The 19,818-nt window shown below is 36.9% G+C and overlaps 1 protein-coding gene and 2 long non-coding RNA genes across 4 annotated transcripts; 1 reads left to right on the forward strand and 2 right to left on the reverse strand.

The window, feature by feature from the left end:
• Window positions 1-4,003: 4,003 nt before the first annotated feature.
• Window positions 4,004-10,869, forward strand: LOC123498498 (histone-lysine N-methyltransferase, H3 lysine-79 specific-like). Of its 2 annotated transcripts, none has more exons than XM_045245655.1 (9): window positions 4,004-4,820; window positions 5,046-5,234; window positions 5,626-5,693; window positions 5,895-5,977; window positions 6,106-6,251; window positions 6,562-6,692; window positions 7,191-7,481; window positions 7,837-8,030; window positions 8,681-10,869. In XM_045245655.1, exons 1-9 carry the CDS (start codon window positions 4,289-4,291, stop codon window positions 8,883-8,885), a joined length of 1,839 nt encoding a protein of 612 aa, XP_045101590.1. In that variant the 5' UTR covers window positions 4,004-4,288; the 3' UTR covers window positions 8,886-10,869. The 2 variants fall into 2 exon arrangements, with proteins under 2 accessions (XP_045101590.1, XP_045101589.1); XM_045245654.1 differs by having other exon boundaries at window positions 4,009-4,820; window positions 5,025-5,234.
• LOC123498499 lies at window positions 10,443-11,885 on the reverse strand. The gene is made up of 2 exons (XR_006672697.1): window positions 11,310-11,885; window positions 10,443-10,868 (listed from the first exon to the last, which is right to left on the reverse strand). It is a non-coding gene; the product is annotated as an uncharacterized LOC123498499 (long non-coding RNA).
• Window positions 11,886-14,998: 3,113 nt separating this feature from the next.
• LOC123498500 lies at window positions 14,999-17,017 on the reverse strand. Its single transcript, XR_006672699.1, has 2 exons — window positions 16,466-17,017; window positions 14,999-15,270 (listed from the first exon to the last, which is right to left on the reverse strand). It is a non-coding gene; the product is annotated as an uncharacterized LOC123498500 (long non-coding RNA).
• Between the last annotated feature and the right edge of the window lie 2,801 nt (window positions 17,018-19,818).

The raw sequence follows: 19,818 nt of genomic DNA on the forward strand, positions 1-19,818 counted from the left end.
GTGATCAACAAGATCAACGTCAGGGAGGCATGCAAGGATGGCCAGGCAGGGCGTCCACAGGCTTCAGGTGAGCACTACCTCCCGCAGATGTCTCGGCACGAACTTTGTGAGTGGCGTGATCAGCGGGCTCAGCAGAGGCACCGACAGGAGGCCTGCTGGTGGGAGGCAGGAGGCGAGGCGTCATCAGATGAGCTGGTGTGATGCATTGAAAATAACTTCAGGTTTCGAGTGCCAATTCAATTCAATTCAATATTTTTATTGTTGAAATCAACTACACGTCAACCAACAAAAGGACTGTTATGAAGACACCGCGCATGGCGGTCCCCCAGTCCAGATGTATCTTAAATGCATATAAATAGGCAATAATAGTAATTATAATAATAGCATCTATACTAAAAGTAATGTAAGTGATAATAACAACAAAAATTATGAATAATAAGAGTAAGAATGAGTGAAAATAAGAATACCTAACAGGAATAGGAGTAGTAACACTAATATTAACAGTAATAATAATGATAATGATAGTAATAATAATAGTAATTATAATAATAATAATGATAATAATAATAATAATAATAATGATAATAATAATAATAATAATGATAATAATAATAATGATAATAAAAATAATGATAATAATAATAATAATAATAATAATAATAATAATAATAATAATAATAATAATAATAATAATAACAATAATGATAATAACAACAATAACAATAGTAATAATAATAATAATAACTACTACCATCATTATCATCATCATCATTATAATAATAACAATAATAATAATAACCAACAATCATAATAATAATAATAATAATAATAATAATAATAATAATAATAATAATAATAATAATAATTGTATGGACATAATAATAATAATAATAATAATAATAATAATAATAATAATAATAATAATAATAATAATAATAATAATAATAATAATGATGAAATAATAATAATGATGATAGCAACAACAATAGCAATAAAAATGTTTAGAGGTAAAATATAATATTATCTTGTGGTAATGCAATATCACTGTTCACTTTGGTCACTCACTCACTACCTAGCTTGAAGGAACTTGGGGTAGGCAGCCTTAATTCGCTTAAAGACTAGTGGGTCAACAAAATGTTCCACCATGTTGAACATGCTACATATACCAGTTTTCCGATATTTCTGTAGCTTAGCACAGTCCATGATATAGTGGCGGTATGTATGTTTATTGCTCTCACCACACAGCCTACACTCTGTACTGACAATTTTTCCAGTGCGTGTTGTTATGACGTCACAAGTTGTGTCTCTGTCACGGGCATCACCATCTGGCCGATGTATCACTTCCCACAGATACCTGTATCCTATTCGCAGCCTTGAGTAAGAAGTCTGCAGGTGTCTGGTGTGCAATCCGAGGGCAACGTAGTCCGGTGGTCTCCCGTCAGTCAGGTCGAGGTACCGCCTCAAGGACGGAATCTCTTGTGCCCATGCTGCGATGGAGGCATTGTAATTCTCAGATTCTCGATTCCTGACGGTGACCTTGAGTTGGGCAATGGGTCTGGGAAGGTAACATACTATGGTCTCCTTTTTCCCACCTTGGTTGGCCAGCCTGTCTGCCTCTTCATTTCCATTGATGCCACAATGAGATGGACACCAGGCAAGGTGGACAGTGCGTTGGCCACCATCTACAATGTGGTTGATGTCTCCGTATATGGAGTGTACAAGCTCCCAGTGCTTGCGGACATCTCCCAGTATGGACTGGATCGCGCTCATGCTGTCAGTAATGAAAACCACGTTTCTGTTGTTGATCTCCTTTCTAGAGATGATTTTAGCAGCAGCTGCGAGGGCCGCTAGCTCAGCTTGTGTCGAGGAGACTCCATCGGAGACGCGGAAGTGGTCAGTAATGACCCTATCATCTGAGCAGCGCCCCTCTCGGATCACTACTCCACATCCCGCACGCCCATCGACACCAACGGAGCCATCTGTATACACGTAGACTGTGTCTGAAGGGAGGGTGTCGATTCTAGATAGAAATCTTTGTCTCAGCTCGGCATCAGTAATGCTGGCTTTCACATTCCTTTCAAATGGGTTAGGAAGTAGTGTGTGCATATGGGGAGTAGCCCATGGAGCCACAGCTTTGGCTTTGTGCTTGTTGGCATGGATGAAATCATGCAAGTTGATGCCGTTATAGAGATGACGTGCAGCCCGAAGCCATCTGCCGTTTCTTTCCTTCCTTGTGGAGGGTTGGGTAAAGATTTTGTGAAAAAATCTATCGTCTTCTGCGTCGAGCGATCTGGTCAGCTGTGAAACAGCAACCTCCTTAATCCTGGCTTCGACAGTGATAAGTCCAACCTCCGACCTGGCACACTCGGTTCGCGCAGAGGAGGTGCAGCCCAGCATGATTCTGATGGCACTGTTCTGTATGGTCTCTAATTTCTTTGTTCGGGTTTTTCTGGCATCAATGAGATTGCTTGAATGATAATCAATGATCGAACGTATCATCATGATGTACAACAGCCTTAGAGAGATGACTGAGGCGCCAGTGTTGCCTCCAGCCACCCTCCGTAGGATGCTAAGTCTAGGGAGGCGGTGGTATAGTGGATAAGGTAGTGAGCGTTGGATCGGACAGACGTCCACGCGTAGGTTCGAATCCCACCACGTACAACCTTAAAACACTTTGCCATTTGTCGAGTGGTTCAAAGTTACCTACATATCACCAATTCATGATATCCAGGTTCTAGGTGGTTACACTCAAGATGAGCTTGGGCAGTGATTTGGGCCCTAATATGGGTACCACTATAAATAAAATTGCCTGCGCCACTAATGGGCGGAAGCTGAACAGCGCTTCCCATACACTCTTCAAGTGTGCCTACAGGCGCTATAGGCCTTACCGTAAAAAAAAAAAAAAGCAATGCAGGTGCGCTGAGTGGCTGAGCAGAGCTGACAGGTCATTGCTTTAGTTGCTGAGTTCATCACTCAGTCATGGTCTGATGATGCGCCACATACTTTTTGAAAAGTTAATGCACAGGTCAGTGGTGCGATGCTTTCACTTGTTTCTTGAACTGTACTGCCTACATCATCATTATGCATTTATAACCTCACCGTTTTCCTCAAAATAAAAAGGTAGTCTAGTATTTCAGAGACAGAAAGACAGACAGACAAACACAGACAGAAATACAAAGACGGATAGATATTTACTTTCATTAATCGTTGGTCATTCAGAGATATATTTAAAAATCTATTCTCTTTTATACGATTCCATCTCACAAATGTTTAAGATTACTCCATATATTGCTTAAATTGCTGTTAATTGTTACACGTCAAAGTAATGAATGGGGAATTAACCAAATATTCTCCTGTTCTGCCGCCCCGTAAATATTACATAGAAAACAAGCATTGAAAGGGTAGGCTAAACTAAACTATCTTTCTCCTGTTCTGCCTCGTAAATATTATATTAGAGAGACAGTATTCACCGAAACAGACAAGGATAACTTCATCAGTTATATGTAACCCACAAAGAACTGCCACACTCCAAAAGCTGCTCACGTAGCTACAATTTTTTTTTTTTATGAACTCAAAATTCATTGATGGATCGTGTCGCCACCAACCAACTAACACATGGACTAGCACGGTATATATTCGAAAAAAGAAAAAAAATATTTCCACTCTGAAAAAATTTGCTTCCTCTCCCTCTCTTGCTCTTTTTTTTTTTTTTTTTACCAAGCAAGAGTAATATGTATTTTGATTTAACCACCAGGTTACTGCACCGAGTACGGAATCGTCTCTACCTAAGATACTCCTGAAAACGTTTTCTTTGAATATACTTCCTGCTATCTTGTACGTACACTGCCTCACCACCACTACTTCCTTCTTATACTCGAATACTCGGTCTTCTTTACTGGGGAAAGAGTAGTGAGTGAGACTCTTACAGTTATGAACATATTGTATCCATGGAAAGAAAAAAAAAGATTTTCAGGCATTGTCTAGCAGTGAACTAAATAAGTCATCTGGTTCATCAGGTTCCCTTGTGTGTGTGTGTGTGTGTGTGTGTGTGTGTCATCATATAAGAATATTCAATCTTCTGTCGCCTCAGGTATTTTGAATTTTTTTAGCGCGTTAGTGAATGTAGCGTCGTCATGGCAACAAACATCAACAAATGGAGTCGGGCGGTGGTGGCCAGCGGCCCCACCGATCACCATCACAATGACGAGATACTAATTTAGTGGCGAGAAAATAACGAGTGGTCTGTGATGCGAACTTTTGCGCATGGCACTCTGACACACATCTTATTATGTCGAGCTCAGGTGGCGACGATTTTTTCGATGATACGGAGAGTGAGAGTGAAGGGAAGGAAGAGAAAGGGCAGGAAGGGAATGAGGTCAGAGAGAGGAGTGCAAGTGACAGTGCCTCTACAGAGGAGTCTTCCTCTGAAGGTGATTTTGAAGAACAGCTGAAGCAGGATACCGACAGCCAAAAGAGTGACGAAGACTGCGACGATGATAACGAAACCGACGTTGAAGATAACGATGGGGACGATGTCTCAGAAAATATTGAAGAGGAGTCCCGGGAGGAGAGTGGAGGGGAGGGTAGTGGACACGACAGCGACGCCTTGGGTGGAGACGAGAGGCTGGCCAGCAACGATCGAAGTGAGGAGCTGGAGAGGCTGTTTGATCCCTCTCCAACAGACGTCACTTCCACAGTGCCGTCACCAAAACCCTCAATCGCACGCCCCGCCTCAGCCCGATGCCGAGTGAGGGTGGAGATTGAGTCAGCTCCCCCACACAGTTCCTCCCGACCGGACGTCACAGGCACCCGAGTAAAGGGTAAAGAGATCATTTGTGCTAAGACAGCTGTGACTTGTGGAAATATGTCGAAGGATGATATAAAGTGTAAATTTACATTTATCTTGCATTTTTTTTTAAGTATCATCCAATTTATTTTGTTAAGTTTTGATTATCAAGTTTATCTTTTTATTTTTTAAACTAAAAGTTAATCAGTAAAGTAATATTTTTTACTCGAATTTGAAGAGCAGAGTAATGTTTCTCAAGAGATCGGAGTCAAGGACGACCATCCGCCACCTCTGCTTGTGGTCAAGAGTTCCGTGCACAGCCGACCCGCGAGGACACTGGGCTCCAGAGGTAATTCTCCTAGTTCACCTAGAACGCCCGGTACGCCGCCCACCACAGACAGCAGAGGCATCAACAGGATCCTCAGCAAGAAAGAATCTGCCATTGCAGGTAACATTACCCATTAAGTGAATGCAATGTCCTAAGGTGAGCAACCATGAGGAAATAAAATATTTCGAAGTGATGAGCATACTTCCATTATAGAAGGAAGCAGTCAATGATTTAATCTATAAACACTCGTGTAATGAAACAAACAACACAAATTCCAAATACATACGTAGATATCAAAATGTAAAGGCACACCTCTGCTAGGTAACACACTTCCCAAAAAGTTACTGGTACCAGGAATGTCATACTACAATCCTTGGCGACATGTACTGGTACGAACATTTGTGTTTAGCATTCGCCTGCTATTTCATAAGACAAAATTATTGCCTCTTTTTTTTTTCTCCTTTTTCGTGTTCTTGTCCTTATCGAATATATAAATATTTATTTTCTACAGGGCGAATATCCACGGGAACATATGCTCCAAAAGGACAACGGTTCAGCATGCGCCCTTGTAGAAAGCAGGTGAGTGCTGCAGAGACAATTCTGAATCACATGCTTCAAGATGAAAAAAATGTCAGGAATTAGTTCCTGTTTTATGAACTCTTGTGAACTTTATAAACTTTAAACGAAAATTCAATGTAAATATCATTATCTTATCATATATCAATGCTCAGATTATTGTAAGTATGACAGTTATGGTCATTTACCCCTGACCATCCACAGCCACGCCAACGACCTCTGGGGAAGTACACTCGGAGCCTCCAAATGTTGGGCGTGAAAGTACCTCCTTCAGTCCCTCCGCAACGGTAAGGCTAAATATCTTGGCAAAGTAATATCAATGTCTCAAGGAGTGCTGAACTGTTTTAATGCACAAACAATTTCTTTCTTGTGCGTGCTGGTTTCTGGCTCATCTTATTGTTACTCTGAGTTGCAGTGCGGGGCGGTCATCTTCCTCGCAGTCGTGGACCAGTGGCGGAAAGCTTCACACCCGCCTGACGCGTCGCTCCACTTCCTTGGAGGATGTTACCCGCGCCATTCCGCAGGTCAACACGCCCGAAGTCCTCCATAATCTCCATGTTGGTGGGTATCTGCTAGTTGTTCACATTTTCAATACAAAACCAATAGCAGTAAGAAAAATGTCAGGCAGAGCTGCAATGTCAAACTTATTCCAAACATTCACCTGCATTCCCATTACGTTGCGCGGTCTGCATTGCCAATCAATCTTTTCTTTCATTTTGCAATCGGTTTAATGCTGGGAATCCCTCATTCAAATTATTCAGCATGTAGTTGTTGGCTTCAACAAGACAGCCGCTTTAGTTTACAATGATAAAATAAACGAAAACCTAGGTAAGTTTTCTGGGATAAAAAGTAACTCCCCCCCTCCCTCCAGACGAAGGGCAGCGGGCGACCCTTAGCCAGGCAGTGTATGAGGAATGGTACTTCGCACGTCAACAGCAGATCCACGCACGGAAGGTCAAGGCCAGGGAGCAGATACGTAAGGAGGAGGAGAAGAAAGAGAAGGTAATTTACAGAAGCATTTTTTCCTTGTTTCAGTCCGTGTTGCTTAAACGAGGCGTCTTCAAACGTGCCTGAGTTAAGGAAAGTGATAAATGAAATAATTTTTCATAAAAGAAAAAAATAGAAATTACAACTACATATTTATTTTTAAAAGCTCATGATAACCGAAGTATTTCTCTAAAAACTATTCATGTTATCCGTCTTATTTCCTACATACATTTTTTGCATCAATACATGAATTCTTTGACCCCTTCAGTACTATGGCACATTTCTATCTTGAGATTTGTAAACGATTAGACCATTTTATTGACATTAGGAAGGGTCTATGTAGATCAGAAGATAAATGGCCTCAGTCTTCACTATTTTAATCCCCCTATATAAGTTTCTGAAGCTGTATATAAAATCACCAAATAGTAACCAGAATGAATATGGAAACACGTCACGGTACTCAAGGGGTTAAAAGTCATTACAATAATACAAATAATGAATATCACACAACAGGAAAAAAAGTTGAAACAGAGCAAAGTGACTGCGGCCGTGACGGAATGGGAGAAAAATAAGATGGAACAGATGAAAAGCACCAAAGAAAAGATTAGAAGAGAGGCTAACAAGAAAATAGAGGAAGAAAAAGCAAAGGATGAAAAGAACATGCAGGTTTCAGCCGCTATCATAGCCTGGGAAACAGAGAAGAGAGAACTGGACGCAAAGAAGAGAGAAAAGAAGAGACTGGATAAGGAGGCCAAGAAGGAAGCTGAGAAACATAAATACACCAGCAAAGAAGAAGCTGAAATGGTATAAGCTGATTACATACACTATTCTCTCTTTTGAGGCTTCTTCACTCTCAATTAAAAAGAAATGTGTAAAATTTAACTACATATTTCGAATTTACTTAAAAATGATCAGAACACTTTTTCTTTAACCCTTTCACTACTGGGACACATTCTTACCTTGAGATTTGTGTATGATTAGACCATTTTGTTGACATTATGAAGTTCAGAAGATTAATAATGGCCACAGTTTTCATTATTTTAATCCCCACATAAATTCCTAAAGAGGTATGAAATCACCAAATAGTAATCAGAATGAATATGATAACGCGTCATGGTACTGAAGGTGTTAATTCTTCTTTCTTTCCCTTTGTTCGCAGGTTTACCGGATGTGGAAAGAAAGAAAAATGACTGAATTAAGGGAAAGACAAATCAGAGACAAACAACGAGAGGACGAACTTGCATTTAAGAAAGAGGAAGAGGAACGGAGGAAGAGGGAAGACGCAGACTTAGCCTTCAACGCCTGGAAAAGAAACAAACTTAGGGACGAAAGAGAAACCACGAGAAAGGAAATGTACGTGAAGGCTAAGTTCTACTGGACCAACTTTGCATGCCCATTATTATGTACATTTCGCAGTTATCTCATTTTGTGCATTTTTGAAGATAATCAGATAATTTACTGAAATCAATGTTGCCAAGATTTCATGTAAGCTTTTATATTGATGAGCTTATAATATATGAAAAAGGTTTATCATAAAACTCTTCTATTACCTTCAAAAGATTTCCTGCTTTTTGACATTCGTACCGTCTATAAATAGTACTGTACATGCACAGACCTTCAGATAGAAAATTCAACAAACGTGACGGTCAAATAAAGGAGAGTTAAGAAGTTAATTGAAAAAAAAGGTTTACAATATTCCTTAACCCATTCAGCACCTTGACGCGTTTCCATATTCATTCCGTTTTACTATATGGTGATTTTATGCAGCTTCAGAAGCTTATGTGAGGGATGAAAATAGTGAAGACTATGACCATTAATGTTCTGACCTCCATAGACCCTTCCTAATGTCAATGAAATGGTCTAATCGTACACATATCACTAGGTAAAATTGTGTCCCAGTACTGAAGGAGTTAATGGCGAAACAAAACCATTGACATAATTACGATTCATGCAATAAGGTTTCCACGGTGTTTTCATGCTAATTGTGGTGATTTTCTCTTTAGTCAGGCGTCAGTGCAAAGATCATCCACTGCTAAGAAACGGGAGGAACGTTCTCGAGAGGCACTGCTGGCTTACGAGGCTTGGCTGGACCATGTTGAGGAGCGTGAACCAATCCGCCTCTATGAAGAAGCTCGAGCCTCCGCTGTGGTAAAAGGCCGTCGCCCCTGGTGGCCTGGTGGGTCCAGCAATTCTCTCATGGGGTGTTGAGCGGCAACCTTCATAGTAGTACTAACATAACTTCACTGCATGGGACACCTAGATGGACAATCACTCAACGTAAAGGAGATGGGATATGTAAAGTATTCTGAAACGCTTTGCTCTCTCACCATCACTGTTTTCCAAAGGCTCCAGTTGAAGGGGCTCGTGTTTCTAAGGGTATTTTTATTGTTTTGGTGATATATTGATAAGATTTCTAGTTCATCAAAAGGAGAAATTGTCTTAAAAACCCGGCTAGTTGTCCTTGTGGCCTTGAAAAAAATTGTCGTAGTGAGAGGGGAAGGCGTTTCTGAATACGAAGGTATATCTCCACGACGTTGCCATTCATGGAACCAAGAATCAGGAGTGATCTCATACCTTACGACTGTTGCGATGTGTTGAGCGGAGGATCTTTGCTGCTGGTAAGCGTGATCCCTTTAGCGACACACCACAGCAAGGCTACGACTCGTGTACATAATATTAATGAATATTTCTTCAATAGAGAATATTTGTTGATTTCAATAAAAAAGAAAAGAAAACAGTTAATTTACTGAAATCAATCTTGCTAAGATTTCATGAAAGCTTTTATGTATATGAGCTTATAGTATATGTAAAAAGTTTATGAAAAAATACTTTCTATATATTACCTTCAAGATTCCCGGTTTTTTGTCACTACAGTCTAAAAGTATCTAGCACGGTGCATGCACAAACCTAAACACCAACACATGCAAACAGAAGATGCCTCAATTCACAGCGTTGATACTTCAAATATTCTAATCATTGTTACATGAATGGTATCTTATGAAGTATTAACAAGTGCCCGTCTATAAATTTTTCCAGTGCTTTCCGATGCCTGGTAGGTATTCTGGGCAGATTCGTGCCTTGGTGAGGGGCTCAGGGCATCCTCTTAGTCTGTATGCAGGAAACAGGATGAGCATGTGTGCATTTTTTTTTTATCACTCCAGTTGCTGTTGTTGTGTGAGAGTCAGAGAGGAGGACCAGGATGAGGGAACATTCATGAGTTTGGAAGCGTGAAAGTAGGACGCACCGCTGCGCAACTCGTCTGCAGATGTTTGCCCAGATTGTACAGTAGATCGTGTGTGTGTGTGTGTGTGTGTGTGTGTGTGTGTGTGTGTGTGTGTGTGTAGATATTTGTTCTTTTATGTGTAGAGAGACTTACTCAACTTTCGTGAAGAGACATCAATTAGAAAATCGACAACTAACAGCACACGTGTAGTAAGCACTCTTGAGCTATAGATGTTAGTGATCATAATAGAATCTCCGTGTACACTGTACATTGATGCTTTATATGGAAAAAGAAGGGAGAGAGAGAATAGAAAATGTAGCCTCCTCCAATATGAGAGAGAGCTCAGGGTTGAGTCACACATGTAGCCTATCAAGGATGTGCGAAGGAGAGAAAATTGAAGAGGCTTGAGCTGGAGGCTGAAGCCAAAGCAAGAAGATTGAAAGGTGAGGACAGTAGAGAAAGGAGGCACGGAGGCTGCTTGAGGCAGAGAAGATGAGGCTAAATGAAAAAAAAAAAAAAGGGACTGAAAATTAGAGCAATCATTGTAATATAATGAATTCATTTATTGAATTCTTGTTTGTATAATTCTAACACATACATGACTAGGGAAGAACGCTAAAGACAAGTGACATAAATATGAGAGTAGATAAAACTAAATAACTACGTCCACATCCCAACAAAAAAGGGACAGGTGGACGCCATTGGGAGCAGCTTCTGTGACCCGGTGATGCGATTATCAACACAATCCGACATGGGTGTCCAGGACGAAGATGGCGACCGACCGCTCAGAACTAAGGACGACGATGCCGTCTTTTGTTGAATAGGGAGGGTTGAAAGTAGTAACGATCAGGCTTAGGCTCAGGATTAGGCCCAGCCTTAGGCTCAGGGTCAGGCTTAGCAGAGGGCATCCCGGAGACAACTTGAGTCAGAGCCATCAGGGCTGCCAGCACAGCAACGAGGAGGAACAACTGCAGAGAGAAACAACAGGAACACATGCATGTCAAAAACAGAGAATCAGGTGCCTACCATAGCAAATGTTATGCATTACTCCATATATATATGTACGTTGAGCATGGACAACAACACTTCAAAGAATTACAATGTAATTTCTAAACTAGATTCATTGCACATTTACTTTTAGGTGTAATAGAGACTAGCAAATGGTAAAAAAAAAAGAGGACAAGACGTGTTCTACTGTCGCTACTAGAGAAGTTACATAGAATAAAGATTCAAAATTCTTGGCGAATTTACATCGTTATGATGACATAATATACTTGATTCTATTGCACGTCACTAGTGTTGCAAGCATACTGTTATAGTTACTTATTTGTAAAGTTCTCTATAGTAACTTCTATATAAAAAATCATAAATATAACATGGATTTACAGTACCTAGGTAGGAATACTTACCACTTTCATGATGAACTGAGTGCAGGACTGCAGGTGGATCAGCAGTCTAAGAGAGATATGCAGTCTGAGGCCAGTACCGCGGGTTTTATACACTGTACCAAAACAGACTCCAAAGGATGCCAAGTCTAGCTGGCAATGCCCTTATATATAGATATATTTTAAAAAGTTAGTTGTTGATATTCTCTGTGTGATATTAGCATGCTTCTGTGAGAATGCTGTCTTGAATAATATGATCCACTGAGCATTGTTTTCACCAATACATTTATAAGGTAAATTCATATGAAATGTACCAAATTAAGTGTCGATGACAATAAATCCTTGTTAGGACGAAGAAATCTGGAACCTCTCTCGTCATGACAAATATGTTGGTAAAAGTGTATTATTGCTAGTTGCTCACCAGAATGAACTAGCTCTAGGTAGACAGGTAAAGATGTCGCAATGTGACGTCACTTGGAAACATTCACCACTTGTTCACGTGTTCCACCAAACACCTTTATGTGATATGCATATGTATCGTGACCCATTGGATCGAACCCCAACATTAATCTTGCCGTGCAAAATTTCTTGCCTATCAACGTTAACCTAAAAATTATTGTTATTATATATATATATATATATATATATATATATATATATATATATATATATATATATATATATATATATATATATATATATATATATATATATATATTTATTTATTTATTTATTTATTTATTTATTTAGTTATTTATTTGTTTATTTATCATCATTATTCATTTTCTTTGGCAGGAGAAAAAGTTAGCCAAGGGCTACTCAGTATTAAAAGAAAGGCCCACTTGAGTGCTGGTTCTCTAAAAAATAAGTAAAGAGTTAGCCAGAATAAGGGAGCAAATGTCTTGACACCTCTCTCTTAAACGAAGACAAGTCGTAGGAAGACGGAAATACAGAAGCAGGAAGGGAGTTCCAGAGTATACCAGTGAAAGGTATGAATGATTGAAAGTACTAGTTAACTCTTGCGTTAGATAGTTAGACAGAATTGGGATGAGAGGAAGAAGAAAACCTTGTGTAACGAGGCTGCAGGAGGAGGAGAGGCATGCAATTAGCAAGATCAGTAGAACAATTAGCATGAAAATAGCGATAAAAGAAAGAAAGAGACGTAACATTTCAGAGGTGAGAAAGAGACTGAAGACAGTCAGTCAGAAAAGGGGAGTTGATGAGACGAAAAGCTTTTGATTCCACCCTATCTAATAAAATATAGAACCGCACCAAACATGTGAAGAGTACAGAAGTTGCAGTTGGAGGGGCGACAAAAACTGGCGTAGACGCCTCAGAACGCCTAACTTCATAGAAGCTGCTTTAGCAAGACATGAGATGTGAAGTTTCCAGTTAAGATTATAAGTAAAGGACAGACCGAGGATATTCAGTGCGGAAGAGGGAGACAGTTGAATGTCATTGAAGAAGAAGGGATAGTTGTCTGGAAGGTTGTGTCGAGTTCATAGATGGAGGAAATGAGTTTTTGAGGCAATGAAAACTACTAGGTTTTCTCTGTCCCAATCGGAAATCTTAGAAAGATCGAAGTCAGGCGTTCTGTGGCGTCTCTGCGTGATCTGTTGACTTCCTGAAGGATTGGTAATCTCTGAAAGGACAAGGAAAGATGTAGGATGGTATCATCAGCGTAGGAGTGGATAGGGCAACAAGTTTGGTTAAGATCATTAATGAATAATAGAAAGAGAGTGGGTAACAGGACAGAACCCTGAGGAACACCACTATTGATAGGTTTAGGAGAAGAACAGTGGCCGTCTACCACAGCAGCAACAGAACAAAAGGAAACTTGAGATGAAGTTGCAGAGAGGATAGAAACCATAGTAGGGCAGTTTGGAAATCATAGCTTTGTGCCAGACTCTATCAAAAGTTTTTTATATGTCTAACGTGACAGCAAAAGTTTCACTGAAATCTCTAAAAGAGGATGACCAGGAGTCAGTAAGGAAAGCCAGAAGATCACCAGTTAAGCGACCTTGACGGAAGCCATACTGGCGATCAAAGAAAAAATTGTGAAGTGACAGATGTTTAAGAATCTTCTTATTCAGGAGAGATTAAAAAACTTAAGACATGCAAGAGAATAAAGTTATAGGACGGTAGTTTGAATGATTAGAACGGTCACCTTTTTTTAGGAGCAGGCTGAATGCAGGCAAACTTCTAGGAAGGAAAGGTAGAAGTCGATAGACAAAGATGAAAGAGTTTGGCCAGGCAAGGGGCAAGCACGGAAGCATAGTTTTTGAGAAGAATAGGAGGGACCACATCAGGTCCATATACATACGTATATATATATATATATATATATATATATATATATATATATATATATATATATATATATATATATATATATATATATATATATATATATATATATATATATATATATATATATATATATATATATATATATATATATATATATATATATATATATATATATATATATATATATATATATATATATATATATATATATATATATATATATATATATATATATATATATATATATATATATATATATATATATATATATATATATATATATATATATATATATATATATATATATATATATATATATATATATATATATATATATATATATATATATATATATATATTTATATATATAATTATTCGAAAGTTCTCCCACCTCCCATCTATAAGTAAGGTATCCTCCAAGCCAGTGGAGAGATCAAGCTAGGGTCTGATAAATTTACATAACTTGCTGGGACTACGTGGTGTGAATGTAATCTCACTCAGTCTTCGTTGGGTGTTGACAGTCGGGACTGACGGCTATTTTGTGTCCAAAGCGAGCGGGCCCTGTCTTCTCAGGCCAGTGTGTAATGCTGCTTCCATGGCTGGCATAAGCTACGGGCCACGGGACTATAGCTATCAGTGCACTGCTGTTGTGTAGTGGCATGTGCATTCTCCTCGGTTTCAACCATGGTTAGGGAGCTTTTCTCGTTCGGGAGAATGTAGTCTGCAATGCATGTCTTTGCTCGACTAAGGGACTATAATATTCTGTGGGCTTGGGTGGCTTGTCTGTAGTTCTATTGGTGGTTAAATAGGCTGCATGGCGACCTCATTGTGTTATATTTGAGTGCGTAGTAACACTTGAGTCGCGGAAACAGAGGTTGGCCAGTGGTAATGACAGCCATGCAGTGGGGCAGAGTCTCTGTTGTGACCAGGAGGCTGCAGGAGGTAAGAAGCCTAAGCACGCCTAGAGTTGAGGCCCGAGTCGCACCAGACTGTTCAGGTGGTCTCGAGAAAGCAAGTCCGGCTGTGTCAAGAGAAGCACTCAGTATATATATATATATATATATATATATATATATATATATATATATATATATATATATATATATATATATATATATATATTAAGACATGATGACGATGACGATTACAATAATTATGATAATGATAATAATAATAATAATAATAATAATAATAATAATAATAATAATAATAATAATAATAGTGAGTATGTGTGTGTGTGTGTGTGTGTGTGTGTGTGTGTGTGTGTGTGTGTGTGTGTGTGTGTGTGTGTGTGTGTGTGTGTGTGTGTGTGTGTGTGTGTGTGTGTGTGTGTGTGTGTGTATGTGTGGGGATGGGTGGGTAAGTGGGTGCGCGTCCTTTAATATATATTTATTTATACAACATTTTAGGTATTTCTCATTTTTATTATTATCTATTAATTAAAGTATTCGCTTATCCTTAGTGTTCTAACTTAATGGTGGTATTTTTCATCCCTGAACAGCGATTAATTATTTTCTTAACCAAATACAATATTTCTGTAGCGATAATAAAAAGGAGGATAAAAATAGCTTTTGTAAAAGAAGAATGGATCAGGCACTGGATGCGGACTGGGCATGGTTGATGCGACCTGCGCGAGAGCCACCACTGCCACCACCACAACCATCACCAGTGACACCTGTAACATAAGCACCAAGGCTAGTAATAGTAAACACACACACACACACACACACACACACACACACACACACACACACACACGTCTGGCTGTCTCGTCATAGACTGCAGCAGATCAAACAGTGAATTACACACACACACTTTCTTAACCTTTTTTGACCTCAGCATCCCTTACAGTCCCTACGCAGCTCGACCACCCATAATGCACCACAAAGCTTACTGACAGACTTCCTACCAAAATGTGAAGAAATGCTTGTTTACTGCTTTAAAAAGTTGAAAATTGAGTTAAGGTTTATGAAGTGAAAAGTACGCTTGTTGAAAGTATTCCTCATCATCAGTAACAAGGAACGCTGACATTACACCGCCAACATACGCAACATTTCCAGCATCAAGTAACGTTTATCACATCACCTTCAGGGGATCATAGCGCCGCAGGTAAAAGAAAAAAAAAACATTATAGTTAGTGAAAGGCATTGATATAAAACAATTTCATATTAGTTAGAAGTCCATAAGAACAATCCTTGACTACCATGAACATGTTTCTTTCATGCAGACTCTACATGACTAAATTGATAAATCGAGCGCTGATTCACTTGTTTCATAGCTTTTTCTCTTTATTGATATCCTTATAATGCATACTTAAAAGTGAAACATTTCATTTTATTTTCGCGATATAAATAACAAAATTTAATTCTAAGGAAATGAAATTACACAAAATGAATATCTGAGTACATCCAACGTCAAGGTTTTAATACGTTAGCTTCTGCTGGACACGTCTTTCACAAATCATCCTGACACATTTACATTTGTTCTACATAGCATGAGTCCGGTGTATGTTTATGCATTGGTTGGAGTTATGGAAAGACAATTTTTATATGAGTTACCTTCTTCTCTAGAGGTTAATACATAAATTCACAAACTACAGAACTTCATTCTTACTGGCTTCATTGTCCAACGGAAGCGCCAATGAATATCGGTCTGGGGCCACTGTGATCTGCAGAACGTTTCATGGCAGGCTAATTTGAATATCAGGTAGGGTAAATCTCTAAAGTAAAGGTATCCTATACCCAAAATAAATTGCACAGACCTGAACAGAATCAGTCACGCCGCCAAGCCTTGTACTGAGTACTTATTGTGACCACTTTTACTTAAAAATAATGCAAGGATAACTTCACAATCACAGCGGAAGAACCTACCAGCTTCATGGCGAAAGGAGAATGACAGCAGATGCAGGAATACAGCTGTAGGTACTCTTTATATATGCTGTGGCTTGTGTGTGGCTTACTGGGCTGGTTTCAAGAGGCCACTATTTTCGGTAACTTTAGCGTCTTGTAATGATCATAATTTGTAAGAAACTTTGGATATTCCAGTTTTACATAACGTCAGAACTACAAGCTGTATGCCGTATATTTTTTATTCATCACGCAGGAAGCAGTAAGCCTTTGCCAAGACATAATTATTCTACGTCATCGGGAACAGTGTCTGAATGACATGAGGCGCTAATGAGCACGGAAGACGAGTAAAACATAAGAATATTTCTTATACATGATAATCTTCCTAGGAAGAAGCTGATCCTCAGTTGTGAAAGAAAATGTAGTGTGAAAGAACTTTCTTGTGCTTACTTTCACTTATGACTTAATATGAGGAAGCATCCGTGTCTCCCTCAGAGAACATGATGTGCATAACAGGATGATAAAAGAAACACATGCTAACTCTCCCGCATTACGGGTGAATTGATCAATTTTGAATATGATGTTTTTTACGCATTTATATTTACATTCATTTACGCCACAACCTAGGTTTATATATATATATATATATATATATATATATATATATATATATATATATATATATATATATATATATATATATATATATATATATATATATATATATATATATATATATATATATATATATATATATATATATATATATATATATATATATATATATATATATATATATATATATATATATATATATATATATATATATATATATATATATATATATATATATATATATATATATATATATATATATATATATATATATATATATATATATATATATATATATATATATATATATATATATATATATATATATATATATATATATATATATATATATATATATATATATATATATATATATATATATATATATATATATATATATATATATATATATATATATATATATATATATATATATATATATATATATATATATATATATATATATATATATATATATATATATATATATATATATATATATATATATATATATATATATATATATATATATATATATATATATATATATATATATATATATATATATATATATATATATATATATATATATATATATATATATATATATATATATATATATATATATATATATATATATATATATATATATATATATATATATATATATATATCTCTTCCTTTAAGCGTTAGTTACATAAAAGTAATTCGCACGCGCGCCCAAGTGTGTGTGTGTGTGTGTGTGTGTGTGTGTTTATTTCATATCATGACTAGACAAAAGATGCAGGAAAAAAAAAGTAATAAAAGGTCGTTATGATAACACAACTACAACAGATAAACGTGAAAGCAATTTTGTGCATGAAATAGTTATGGTGCTCGACTTTCTCCGACATCCTTTTCTCTCCCTCCTCGCCATCAGTAGGCAGTCCCCGCTATACGTTTACTTTCTACATTGAAAGTTGCCGTTAATGCTAGGGGGCCTGTTTACATTTTTCGGCACAAGTAACAACTGAAAGTGCTTTAAAAGTAAAAAGACCTTCAGTTACAGATGCAATGAGAGTGGGAAGATTATAACAGCACCATGAGGCTACAACGACGAGGGTATCATAGTATTGTCACTGTGCATGTTGGTAAAATTTCCAAGCTGTTATCCTTCCTTGTATTGAGACGTGTATTGAATGTTGGAATTTGCCACAGTGTGAAGGCGACTTCCTCCTTCGTCAATAAAAAAATGAAAAAAATGAAACGAGAAAGAAAGAAAACGAGGTGAGTTGCTAATGGTTTGGAGGTTTGGACTTGAATGTGAGACTTGACATATCACTAAGGAATTGTTCGCTCTTTTTTTCCGATGACGTTCTATCACTTTATGTCTCGTTGGTGATTGAAAAGGCCGGATTGGAGGGAATTCCGTTATCTTTTAATGATAATGTTGATAGTAGTAGTAGTAGTAGTAGTAGTAGTAGTAGTAGTAGTAGTAGTAGTAGTAGTTTTGGTAGTAGTAGTAATAGATATAATAATAATAATGATAATAATGAAAAAAAATAATAACAACAAAATAATAATAATAATAATAATAATAATAATAATAATAATAATAATAATAATAATAATAATAATAATAATAATAATAATAATAATAATAATAATAATAATAATAATAATAATAATAATAATAATAATAACAAGGATGATAATAATAATAATAATAATAAGTAATAATAATAATGATAATAATAGTAATAATAATAATAATAATAATAATAATAATAATAATAATAATAATAATAATAATAATAATAACAATAATGATAATAATTAGTAATAATGATCTGATAATAATAACAATAATGATAATAATAGTAATAATATGTGATAATAGGAACTTCCCGGTCTGTAACTCTCAAAAGCCATCTCTAGACGTGTCTCAAAACTAAGACCAACTCTAAACTCAACTCAGGAAGTTAAGCACAACTTTAAGAGTAAGAGTTGGTCTAAGACAAATTTCACATTTAAGAATCTTTGTTAATACGATCCCAGAAGTATACGATATCTTCTGTATCGTAGACTTATTTATAATACATTAAAGAAACATCTATTGTACATTTGGTATTTCATAATTTGTTCCCTTGTCAGAAAATGTTCCACTTCACTGATGTTTTTTTTTTTTTTTTTTTTTTTTTGTCGTCTTGGTGAACTACGTCTTGGCAATTGTCAAGGCTACTCTCTTGAAATCCAAAACATATCAGCAGTTCCCAATAAAACTACACAAAAATATATGATAGGAGTAGTTTTGTCCCCTCCACTTTTTTTTTTTTTTTCATTTATACCATATGGACTTTTCACGGGAATTTCTGGGCTCTCTCTCTCTCTCTCTCTCTCTCTCTCTCTCTCTCTCTCTCTCTCTCTCTCTCTCTCTCTCTCTCTCATGCAGGTTCCTTTCTACACAGGTGACATTTATTCAAATCAGAACCATTCGTGTATGTAACAGACCAGAAACCGCCATTGCCCAAGCCTACTCACCTCCACTGTATCATTGTCACCAAGGACTACAATTAAATGCCCGCAATGTAGATATATTTGTACATAAAGATGTGAACTTCTATTTTTTCTATATCACTTGTACCTTTTGTTTCATCAGTCTACATTAATATCTACGAGGTGGACAACAAGGACAAATTGATCTGTTACATTTTGTGAAATTTCTAAGCGTAAAATCCATCACACATTTCAGGTTATTAGAAAGTTATGGTAATAAAACAAAA

The sequence above is a fragment of the Portunus trituberculatus genome, chromosome 48 (genome assembly GCF_017591435.1).
Source record: "Portunus trituberculatus isolate SZX2019 chromosome 48, ASM1759143v1, whole genome shotgun sequence".
Taxonomy (NCBI): Eukaryota; Metazoa; Arthropoda; class Malacostraca; order Decapoda; family Portunidae; genus Portunus; species Portunus trituberculatus.

Coding starts and splice junctions, on each gene's coding strand:
- LOC123498498 (XM_045245654.1), top strand. CDS start 4,289: ATGTCGAGCTCAGGTGGCGACGATTTTTTCGATGATACGGAGAGTGAG. Junction 4,821..5,024: donor CACAGGCACCCGAGTAAAGG/GTAAAGAGATCA, acceptor TCGAATTTGAAG/AGCAGAGTAATGTTTCTCAA. Junction 8,031..8,680: donor GAAACCACGAGAAAGGAAAT/GTACGTGAAGGC, acceptor TTTTCTCTTTAG/TCAGGCGTCAGTGCAAAGAT.